We start from the raw sequence: 12064 nt of genomic DNA, 5'->3' as shown, positions 1-12064 counted from the left end.
CGGGCCCGCCCCGCAGGAGGAGCCGCTCGCTGGCGGCCGATCCGGCGTCTCCGTGACAGGCACCCCGCTCCGCCGCCACCGCCGCCGCCGCCGCCGCCTTTTCTTCCTCGTCCGGGGCAGCCGCCGCGCCGGGTCCCGCTTCGGGCCGCGCGCCCACCGCTCCCCTCCCCCGGCCCGCCGCCTCCCGCCCGCTCCCGCCGCCGCCGCCGCCCTCCTCGCCCGCAGAAATCGCGCGGCCACAGCGCCGCCCGCAGCCGCGCCGCCCGCTGCCGCCCGGCCCTCGGCGCCGCTCGGGTCCCGGCTCCCGCGGCCGCCGCGCGCCCCTCCCCTCCGCTCCCCTGCCCGGTCTGGCCGGCCCCTTCCCGCTGCCGCCTCTGGAGGAGCCGGTCCACCGCGGGTCACCATGCCCAGCAAAACCAAGTACAACCTTGTGGACGATGGGCACGACCTGCGGATCCCCTTGCACAACGAAGACGCCTTCCAGCACGGCATCTGCTTCGAGGCCAAGGTGAGGGGTCCCGGGGGGAGGGGGCGCTGCCCGGGAGGGGGCACGTCCGAGCGGACGCGGGGCTGGCGGGGGGCCTTAAATGTTAGGGAGGTGACTTCCCTTCTCGGGACTGAATTCCCCGGGCTCCTGCCCAGAACTGCTACAGAGCAGCTGCGAAGTTTGGGCGGTATGGCTTCGCCCCCTCCTCCCACCTGCAGACTCCCCCATCCTCACCTCCCGGGACTGCTCGACTTGCCGATCCCTCCTTCCGCGGAGGAGCAGCCGGCGGGGGAGCGCAGCCAGGTCCCCTGGTTCTTTAGAATCGCTTTAGGGAAGCTCTGGTGTTATTTACCTGCTGGGATCCCTTGGGAGAGGTGTTTTCAGGAAGGTCTTTTAAAGGGGGAATGCCTGCTTCCTGATCGAGGAAAATAATACCGGAGTGTTTTTTTTTTTTTTTTTTTTTTTATTCCAGGTAACCGGGTCCAAGTGTCAGTCACTTCTTAAATGCTTGATTTGCCACGACTCCTTTGCAAGTGCCAGTCATTGAAGGGGGGAGGGGTGAAAGCTGCCCATTTGCTAGTTTTGTGGCGTAATGTTAAGTTTCAGCAGCCAGCAGGGAACCGCTGCTCAAGAATTTAGCGGGGATGACTGGAATTTTCAGGGCCGAGGCCGGAGCCCCAGCAGGTCCGTCCTTCGGGGAGGGGGCGGGGCGCGAGCCTCGGGACTGGACCAGTAGGTGCGGGATAAAGGCTGGCCCCCTGGGATGCACTTCCCCGGGGTGAGGCGGTCTGGTTTCTGCGATCCCCGCTGGGGCTCCCGCTGCCCATCACTTGGGAAGAGTGCTTCTGCTCTTTCTTTATGCCGCCCGCCCCCAAAGGTCCAGGGTTTCTCAGTGTGCCTGTCACTGATAAGTGACGGAAAGTACTGCCCCTCCGAGTGGGTTGTTTTTTTTTAGGTTCTTGCTGGTTTTGAAAAGACAGTACTTCCGATGTGGAGGCAGTTTTACTCTTCGTTCCCTTTTTTTCCTTGACGACTTCGTGGATGCAGGGTGTGATTTCCGGCAAGGATGACTCTGTCAGGTGGCTTTTTCCTTCAATTTGTGAACCATCTTTGGAGTGTCTGATAGGCGCCCCATGCAGTCAGTTATCTTTAGATTTTTTTCCTTCTCCTGGAGATGTGTGACTTGGTGAATCTTAAGCTTTTTTTTTTTAATCCCCCCGAATAACCTTCTCTCAGCCATATTTGCTAGCGCTAGGACACCCCCTGCCCCCCACCCCCCACCCCCCGTCAAACCCTGCGTGGGTTGCACAGCTGAACTGCTGGGTATGGCTGGGACCAGAGTGGGGCTGTGGCCGAGATCTTATCTTGCTTCTCCGGGAATAGACCTGGTTGGTCTAAGATGGGGTGTTTGGGTTAATTTTTGTCGAGGCCTGTTGCTCTGGTGAGCAAGTTTTTCATGTTAAAGTATGAAATTTTCATCACGGTCATCACTCAGGTTTCTTGGATGTACTGAAACTGGGGAATTGGCTTCGCCTTGTGTGGCTCACCAGTGCTCCACAAGAATGAGGGCAAGAACGGGGATCAGAATTAAAGTGTTCTAAAAACCTTTTTATGCAACACAAATAAACAAGTACATAAAATAAATCCCTTTTATTCTTTTCTCAGTCTCTGCCTTTGGTCCCAACTGGGTCTCAGAACCCGGTATGCGTAAGAATCACCAGGTGAGGGGACTGAAAAGTCTGATTCTTGCCACCCCCCCCCCCCCAAGTCTAATTTGCTACATCTGGGGAGTTGGGGAGCCTGGGACTGTGTACCTTTAATGAGCATTCCAGGTGATTTAATGCAAGTGACTGGGACCAGACTTTGAGAAGCATGGGGCTTGAGGCTGGCCTCCAGCTGGCTGGATCTTTACCTTCACTTTCCCCATATGCAGTTTTTTTTTCCTAAGGGAACGCCTGGGGGGCTGCATGACGTAGTGCCGATCGTTAGTAACTTCCCTGGGTTCACTCGCAGTGGTGCTTGATTAGAGGGGGTTTCACAGTTGGTCCAGGCGGTGTTCCCAATGCGGACCTGAGACCTAGGGGACCAAGGAGGCCTGCTCTGAGTTCTGCAAGGTAGAGGAGCGAGGGCGGGGCTCAGAGCTGGGTCTTAACCCCCAGCCCTTTGTAATTGACGCCGGACGCCAGTACCGTCAGACCCGGTCAGTCTAGACCTGAGTAGAGGTGGAAGCGGAAGCTTTTCTGTCCCGTGGGCTAGCGCCGCCTCTGGTTGGTTTCCGCCTCCCACCAGAGCAGTGTCTGTGGGCCTGCGTGGTCCCTGGGATTTCAGGGTTAAATCCACACCACATTCGTCTCTTGTTTTGGAAAATCACAGGCTGTAAAATGTAAATGTATTCTTGCTGCCTTGTCAGATACCCTTGGAAAATGAGCCCATGTCTTTCTGTCCCAAGGGCTGGCAGCTTTTCAGAATCAACACTGGGTGAAGTGACTGTTTGGATGGATGCCGCTCATTTTCAGGGTTCTGCAGAGATTTGAAAGGTTGCGGCTGGGGTTGAAGGGCGTCTGGGAGTCAGAGGGTCTGGGCACTTACAAACAACATCGTGCATTATTAAGCGGAATCGTGTAATTCTTACCCCTTCCCTAGAGGTGGGTCTCCTCATGTCTTATGAATGAGGATCTAGGCTCAGGGAGGTTGTTGCCTGCTTTGGTGCACACAGCTGTGGATGGCAAAGCCAGCATTTCAACCTGGGAATTTTGGCTTCAGACTCCCAAAGGTAGTGCTTATTTAGTCGTTTTTATGGAGTGTTCACTCTATGCCGGGCAGTGGCCTCATTCACAGCTCACTGGTGGGGCATCCTCAGGCTGCTGGCCTCTTGGACTCTGATGTAGGAATTACTTAAATTTTTAATGCTGGGCTGTTTCCAGATGTCCCCATGGACTGGTAGTGGCTCCTGAGGGATCACCTGCGTTCCGTGTTCAGCATGGGTGCCTCGCCCATTGATCATTGCTGGTGGGTGGGTGGTAAAAATCTCACTCGCTTTGTATGGCCCTTCTGGACCGGCCTCTCCCTTTCCCGGGGTGTCTTCCTGGTGGCCAGTGCCATCTCCTGACTCTCTCCCCTTGCTGGGCGAGGAGGAGACTGCTAATGGTTTTGGCACAAAGAACAATACAAGCGTTACTAACATAGTTATGGCTTCCATTTGTAGGTGATTTTTGATTTACATGGGACTTTCCCATACAAAGAGTTTTCTTCACGTAGAAACAGAAACATTGGTTTTATCTCCATTTCTCAAATGAAAAAAAAATTGGGGATCAGAGGGATTAACTTGTCTATAGTCACAGAACTGCTAAGACAATATGATTAGAGCTGGTATTTAGTGAGCACTTACTATGAGCCATGTAGCTGTCCCCTCTGTTAACCATCCAGTACTTTTGTCTCCTGGTCCACGGTTCCTTCTGATGCTGAAGTAGTTGCCCCTCTAGATCCACAGCACCGATGGCCTCGCCCGTTGTCACAACTGGATAGCACTTTAGTGCACCTGCAACAACCTTCTCATTTTACAGATGAGGAAATTGCAGTCCAGGGGGAAGTCGTTGACCCAGGGTCACCTGGCTAGATGCGAACGGGAACCAGGACTCTGGCCTAGTTTCCTGGCTTCAAGTTAGTTTCAGGAATCTGTTGCCACTTGACAAACTACCTGAAAACTCAGTGGCTTAAAACAGTATCTGTTTAATTGGCTCATGATTCGTGGGCCAGGAATTCAGGCAGGACTTGGCTGGGCCGTTCTTATGTCGACTGGCTCACTCATTTGGCTTCATGGCTGGGCTGGGCTGGAAGGTCCTAGAAGGTATCACTCACATGGCTGGTCCTCCACGTGATGGTTCTCTTCAGTGGGTAGCTTGGATGTCCTCACAGCCTGATGGTGCTTGTATTTGGCAGCTGGCTTCCAAGAGAGAGTGTTCCAAGCAGGGAAGGTAGAAGCTCTTAGGGATGGGCCTCCAAAGTTACAGAGGGTCGTTTTTGTATTCTGTTGGTCAAATCAGGCCATAGGCTGGCTCAGATTCAAGGGAAGAAATGGACTTCATTCTTGGGGGGGATGTGTATTAAGGTCACATCGCAGGGGTGCCCATGGGGCGGGAGAGGTTGCCGAAGCTGTCTTTGGGTCATGGTCTGCCACAAAATTTTGTGTTCTTTTCCCTCTGCATACACCTTCTCCAGTGTTCTGAGTGTTGAGGACCTTGTCTCCTGCTTCTGTGTATAGCCCCCTTCCCCATTATCAGGAACCTACATAGCCAGCAATAACAAATCCTTTGTCAAGTGCGAGAAATGTCCAGTTGTAGAAAGTCTGAAAGCAGTAAGTATATATCGTCACCCTGCGGAGTGATTTTGCAGTTTGGGAGCTCTTGGTCAAATCTGAACTCAATTCTGTGGCCCTGTTTCCTTCCCTCCTTGCTAAATGGCTTCACTGGCTGGTGTTTTCCATGATGCGGATTTTAGAGATGCCGGTAACCCTGAACAGCATGCTGTTGGGAGGGCTTCCAGATTAGGACATAACGTTATTGGCTCGCCATAAAAGGGGTGTTCTGACTCACACTTGAGCCTGCAGCGTGGTAAAGGCTCCCATCGACTTCACTATATCCTGGGTGTGTGAACTCTGCCTCCAGGGTCCTGTTTTTCTAGGGTTCTGGACCAGCGGGGATCCAGATGCAGGGCCTGCTGTATACACGGATAGCATCATGGTTTATTTCACCTTCTTGTGTATTTGTCCAGATGCTTTCAAACTGATTGTTATTCATTTATTTTTTTTAAACCAAGTTGACCTCCAAGATGGGGCTTGAACTCACTGCCCCAAGATCAGGAGTCCCATGCTCTACGGATGGAGGCAGCCGGGCGCCCCTCCTGTTGTTACCTTCTCCGACCACTTTTGGGGGGCAGTAAGTCTCAAAGATACAGCGCTGCTCTGAAATGATGCCTTTTTTTTTTTATGCGTCAAGGTGTCCCAGGGTGTTTTTCCACAGCTGGCGTTGGGGATCTGATGGGCAAGTCTATTTCTATCTACCTGGCCATACATTTCATGAATTGATGGCTTTCGGTCTGGTCTCCTTGGCCCCAAACGTCCCAGTTGTTTTAGTGATGGGAATCGTGCAGCCACACGGAATTTGACCTTTGCCACAGTCATTACCCCCAAGACCCTAATCAGACGCACTGTTTATTATCGCTTACTCATAATGCTGCTACTTCCAAGAACTGAAACTTTCAGAATGCTTTCTTTGACTATAATTATCTGCCTCCTCACAGCCTCATTGCCTCAAGGCTGCTTTTAGCTCCTCAGTGACCTCGCCGTCCTTCTTCCTTCCTCTTTTTGGAAAGTGAGCTTCCTTTCCCCTGCTTTCTGATAGCTTTATGGAGACATAATTCACACACCACACAATTCACTAACTTAAAATAGACAATTAAGTGGTTTTTAGTATATTGCAGATACGTGTAACCATCACTGTAGTCAATTTTAGAATATTTTCATCACCTCAAAAAGAAGCCTCTGGGGGCGCCTGGGTGGCTCAGTCGGTTGAGCGTTCGACTTCGGCTCAGGACATGATCTCACAGTTTGTGAGGTCGAGCCCTGCATCGGGCTCTGTGCTGACAGCTCAGAGCTTGGAGCGTCTTCAGATTCTAGGTCTCCTGCTCTCTCTGCCCCTCCCCTGCTTGCACTCCATCTCTCTCTTTCTCAAAAAAAAAAAAAAAAAAAAAAAAAAAAAAATAAATAAACAAACAGAAAAGGAACCTATATACCCTCTGGTTATAATCCCCCTACCCCTCCATCCATCCCAGCCCTAAGCAACCATTAATCTACTTTCTGTCTCTAGAAAGGACATTTCGTATCAGTGGGATCATAAAGTATGATTTATGTGTGTGCACATGTGCGCATGACTGGCATCTTTAACTTAGCATAGTATTTTCAGTCCATACTGCCTGCGTCAAAGCCTCAGTCCTTTTTATGGCTGCATAATATTCCATTGTATGGACATACCACAATTTGTTTATCCACTCATCCATCGACGGACATTAAGGTTGTTTATTTTTTTTTAAGCGTATTTATTTTGAGAGAGAGACCGAGAATTCCCAGCTGGCTCCGTGCTGTCAGCGCAGAGCCCATCGTGGGGCAAACCCACGAAACGCGAGATCATGACCTGAGCCGAAATTGACAGTCGGATACTTAACTGACTGAGCCACCCAGGTGCCCCAAGGTTGTTTATGCTCTAGCTACTGTGAATACTGCTTCTGTAAACACTGGTGTACATGTTTCTGTAGGGAGGTATGGCTTCATTTCTTGTGGGTAGATAAGTAGGAGTGGAATTGCTAGATGTCGTAGTAGCCAGGTTTAACCATTTGTGGAACTGCCAGGTGGTTTCCAGCATGGCTGCACCTTGGCCACCAGCAGGGTTTTGGTTTCTTTACATCCTCACCGACACTTGTAATTGTCTGACTTTTTGATTCTAGCCGTCCTAGTGGGTGTGAGGCGCTATCTCCTTGTGGCTTTGAGTTGCATCTCCCTGATGAATAATGATATAGAACACGCGTTTATTTGGCATTTATATATCTTCTTTGGAGAAACGTCTGTTCAGATCCTTTACCCATTTTTTGGGTTGTCCTTTTAAAAAAAGTTACCGAGTTGCAGGGTGGCTGGGTGGCTCCGTTCGTTGAGCGTCTGACTCTTGATTCTGGCTCAGGTCACGATCCCAGAGTGGGGAGATCAAGCCCTACATCGGGCTCCATGCTGGGTGTAGGAGCCTGCTTGGGATTCTCTGTCTCTCTCTCTCTCTCTCTCTCTCTCTCTCTCTCTCTCTCTCTCTCCCCCTCTCTCTCTGCCCCTCCCCACTTGCTCTCTCAAAATAAATAAACTTAAAAAAAAAAAAAAAGAAATTGTCCTACTGTTACCCTTTTCTGTCTTTGTGCTTCCTGAGTTTTCTTCCTGCTCAGCCCGTCCTCCGTGGTCTGCTCTCTGAGCAGAATCTCCTCTTTGCTGGCTGCTCTTTCTCCTCCCTTGGACCTCTTGTGTGAGGGCTTGGTTGCTGTGCGGGTTGGCTCCTGGACCCCTAACTCCAGTCCAGAGTCCGGATCTTCATTTTCTGTTTCCTGCTCGTGGTCTCTGCACCGAGGAACAGGTTGCTGGCTCCTTCCCCTCAACAAGCTGGATAGCAAACCTCTCTGGCTTGGGGCTTCGGTTAGCGACCCCAGCATGCTCTCGGGTACCCGGGCCTGATACTTGGGAGCACTGCCTGGACCCTTTCGTATAACAGCCGAAACTCACTGGCTGTTCACTGGGTCCCTACCGTGGCCAGGCTATTCTCTCCGCTAGCCTCCACACGAAGTCAGTTGCCGTGTTCTTGAATCTTCTCCGTGACCTCCGTCCACGCACCTCTGCCCATCCCATCGTTTCCCACCTCTGGCCGGTTCACACTCTCACCGCCTCTCCCCGGACTGTTTGAGTAACTTTCTGGAGGCTTCCACTTGATCCTATAAACTTGTGCTCTGGTAATTTTCCCGAAGTATAATTATGTTGTCCCTCCTCCTCCAAAACACAGTGAGTTCCTGGGCCTATTGTATTAGGTCCCGATTCTTAGCATGATATTCAGCGCTCTCTGTTTCTGAATAGTTCCCTTTATCACCCTGCGCTCTGACCCAATCAGAGCACACCCCGTTCCCTAGGCCCCCTTGTCACGTCCCACCCAGTGTCACTTGGTGGGGTGGATGTTACCAGCCCCACCTCTGTGTGGAAGGGACTGACCAGACCCCACGGTGGTGCTGGGCTGCTTACTCTGATGTTTTTCTCCGCATGTCGTCATCGGGGGCCCTGTCACTCTGCCCCCCCCCCAATGCCTGTACCTTCTGCCGTGCTCAGGCAGCAACTTGCGTATAGAATGTGCATTTGGAGGGAAGGAACATGATTCCTGGGATGTTCACTACGAGGACTGCCAGGAGGGCCCTGCTGTGAGCCCAAGAAATGCATTTGCCTCAGCTGGCTCCAGTCCCCTCTCAAGCACAGTTCCCGTGCTTTTTGCCTGGGTCCCTGGGGACCTCAGGGCCTCCCCGGCCTCCCAGGACGCATCCGTACTCCCACCTCACAGAGCGGCTTTTCCTCCCAGGGGAACTGCCGAGTAAGCATTTTTTTCCTGCATGAAATGGAATTCCTGTGATGGGCGTGCGGTGGAATTAGAATCTTTGATTACGGAACATATGGCCAGTTTCAGGAATACCTAATTGCCATTTATTAGTAAAAAAACATATTTGCAGCCCGTTGTGTTCTCATTGACGAATCGACACCTTTCCCCCCTCATTCACTGTTTTGTTTCCTTTAACTTGCTCTTTGGTAAGTTTGGTGACATGAATTTGGTTGACGTGCGGCATGGCATGGATGCCGGAACCAGACTGTCTTTGGGTTCAGATCCTGGCCCTGTCTTGCTGCGTGACCCCGTGGGAGTTACTTAGCCTCTCTCCTGTGGTACCCTGGTCTGAACAAAGAGGGTACGAATACGTACCTTCTGGGGTTCACGAGTAAATGAGTTACACGTGGAAACGCCTGGTGCTGTGCCCGGCCCAGGCCCGGCTGCTATTTTTATTGTTACTTCATCCGACAAATTGCACCTTAAATTTCATGTGTGTTTCATCTGGTTGTAATCTGTGGAGTTAGCAGATTCATTCTCTGATAAGTCAGAGGCCTCCTGGTGCACCATCCCCGTTCTGCACACGGGGTAAAGATCCAGCCAAGTCGGCCAGAGTGCTTCTCAAAGTTGCAACTCAGGCAGCGTGACTACTTTGTGGGCTTAAAATAGCTGTCAGCCTCCTTGGGAGGGAATAAAGAAGGGTTAACTAGCTCCTGGGGCATGCCCCCATCCCATGTGTTCCAGACCGTGAGCCTCGTTAGGATTAAAAACCACAGAATCTCGTTAAGTGCGGTGTGCTGTCTGTCTGCCCTGTCTCTCTCTGAAATTTCTTGGATAAATATTTCTTTAAGCAGGGGTAATCTAAGCAGAAGGAATCTCGCATCATGGGATTAATTAATATCTTGTGATGCTTACATTTCCCTTTGCAATTTTTCTATTCAGCATCATGTTTCCTTTTAAGCACCAGAGCAGCTGGTTTAAAAGTTACTTACAATGGCACTTCCAGCAAGTTCCGTGCCCAGAGTGTCGGAACGCTTCAGACCCCTACGCCTGTCCCGCTGCGGGCAAGGCAGGTGGTTTGGTGCAGCGCTTCCCGGAGACTTGTGTGTCTTACACCCTTGTGGTCCATCCATGAGAACTGAGGGCCGTGGCTTCTCCCCCACATACTCTAGAGGCTACGGTGCTTTCCAGGAGACCTGGTGAAATGATCGGCCCTGAGAGGTGAGGGAGACCTGGGACTCCCTACTAAGGGGTGTCCGGGAAGGGGGCACTTGCCACCCAGTGCACCCTGTGTGCAGAAGAGTCTGAGCTCCCTTAGCCCGTGTGTGAGCACGTGGGTGGGAAGCGTGTGCTTGCAGAATTGTCCCATGTTCTGTATTCTGGGTGCTGTTCCCTGCTGGCTCTGGGTGTGCATTTCTCATCTCCTGATCTGGGCTATGAGCTGCTCGAGGGCCAAGGGGATGTTCCCCCTACCTCAGCCTCGTATGGTCCGCATCAGAGAAAGCTAACAGAATCGCCATTATCACGTTAAAAGCACTTACTGGGTTCCAGGCACTGTTCACATTCTGTGAAATGGTTAATCCTCTCAACAGCTGCCTGAGTTAAGGTTCTCTCGCCGACTTTTACAGATGGGGAAGCCGAGGCAGAGAGAGACAGAGTAACTTGATCAAGGTCCGTAGTTAGTAATGGACAGACCTTCCAGTCAAAGCCAGGCAGTTTGGCCCAAGGCATCTCTGCATATCTCTCAAAATACCAAGAGCTAATATTTGTCAACTACCACCTTCTACCCTTGGTTCTCAGCGTTTTATTTTTAGCTTTTAAAGTTTTTCTTTTGAAGTAATCTCTACACCCAGTGTGAGATTCGAACTCACAACCCCGTGATCGAGAGTCACACGCGCTCCCGAGCCAGCCAGGTGCCCCTCTCAGCCTTTTACGTATGTTAATTAACTTAATCTTTACAGCGGCCCCGTGAGAGTAGGTGCTATTGTATCCGTTTTGCAGATGAGGAAACTGAGGCACATCTTTCTAGGTTAGATTGAATGGGCAAATGGTCATTAAAGGTGGTGGTCTTCTTGCCTGTGGCCCAGGGACTGGTCTGCTGTGTGCCAGCAGGCGATGGGCCACCTGCCGAGACCGCTCTTGTGGGCCGTGTGGCTGAGCTCTAGACAGGGACATGAGGCATTAGTGAGAGCGATAGCAGTTGAGGGGAGAGGAGCTTTGGGGGCCCTTCCTTCCTGGAGAGGGGTGTTATTTGCTGGGCTCTTGCCACGCACTTCCTGTCTAGTGATGGGTTCCTCTCCCCCCCCACCCCCCTTACCACACCTCTTCCTCCCAGCAACTTCCACGCCCCCTTCCCTGCCTTTTCCTGCATTTCTGAGGCCCCCCCCACCCCCGCCCAGGAGACTACAAATGCTGGAAAACTTCAGCCTGGGAGCTGCTGTTGCCCTGGCTTGGAAATCTCCGTGCACAACAGAGAAGCCCCTGAGTTGTGTCTTTTTGTTCTCTCTTGATTATAAACTCTTCCCTTTTTGTTTTGGTGTCTTTGGACGGGGAGAGGCGCTCATGTGGAAGCATTTCTTTTTCTGCCAAGAGGAAGATGAATGTCTCCCAGGGGCCAAGTGACAGGTAACATAATCTCTCACTCCCGTGCTATTTCCACATAAACACACACAACCTGGACCTGGGCTGTAGCTCTCTTTGCAAACCGGCCCTCGCTGTGCGTGGATTTTCTTTTATTAAAAAAAAAAATTTTTTTTTAATGTTGTTATTTATTTTTTGAGACAGAGAGAGACAGAGCATGAGCAGGGGAGGGGCAGAGAGAGAGGGAGACACAGAATCCGAAGCAGGCTCCAGGCTCTGAGCTGTCAGCACAGAGCCTGATGCAGGCCTCAAACTCATGGACTGGCCGGTGAGGTCGTGACCTGAGCCAAAGTCGGACGCTTAACCCACTGAGCCACCCAGGCGCCCCTGGATTTTCGTTTTTTTCAACGTGGCCGCCCAGGTGAAGCGCGTTATGTCCCAGGCGCCCATACCCAAAGTGTGATGGAAACTACTTCTGGACTCAAGGTTATTGAAATGCGACTCTGTCCTCCTCCAGGCCCAGAATTTTGCAGCCTCTTTCAATGAGGAGAATCACCTGCAGATTCCTTTGATTAGTGAAAGCAGCTGTTCTCAAACTTTGGCGTCTCTCGGAATCATCTGGAAACGAATAAAAATACGGAGGCCCAGGCTTGTTGAAGTAGTGAGAGGACCTGACCTCTGTCTTGATCATGTTTCCCAGGCAATGCTGACAGACGTCCTGGGTCTGAAACATCGTCGCTCATTGGGGAGGTGAAGAAGGAAAAAAAAAAAAAAGACTGATGACTGGGGGCTCCCAGTGATTTAAATCCAGCTCATACAGGAGCGCCTGGGTGGC

General features: G+C 51.6%; 1 protein-coding gene across 3 annotated transcripts in view; it reads left to right on the top strand.

The window, feature by feature from the left end:
* The first annotated feature begins 342 nt into the window (after positions 1–342).
* LOC122212473 (carboxyl-terminal PDZ ligand of neuronal nitric oxide synthase protein) overlaps positions 343–12064 on the top strand; it is a 284789-nt gene continuing 273067 nt past the window's right edge. For all 3 annotated transcript variants that reach the window (XM_042926470.1, XM_042926469.1, XM_042926471.1), the window contains exon 1: positions 343–508. In XM_042926470.1, coding sequence (XP_042782404.1) covers positions 404–508 — 105 coding nt within the window. In that variant the 5' untranslated portion in view covers positions 343–403. The remainder of the gene's footprint in view (positions 509–12064) is intronic.

Source organism: Panthera leo, chromosome F3, assembly GCF_018350215.1.
Source record: "Panthera leo isolate Ple1 chromosome F3, P.leo_Ple1_pat1.1, whole genome shotgun sequence".
NCBI lineage: Eukaryota > Metazoa > Chordata > Mammalia > Carnivora > Felidae > Panthera > Panthera leo.
This window is presented reverse-complemented; position numbering and strand designations above follow the sequence as displayed.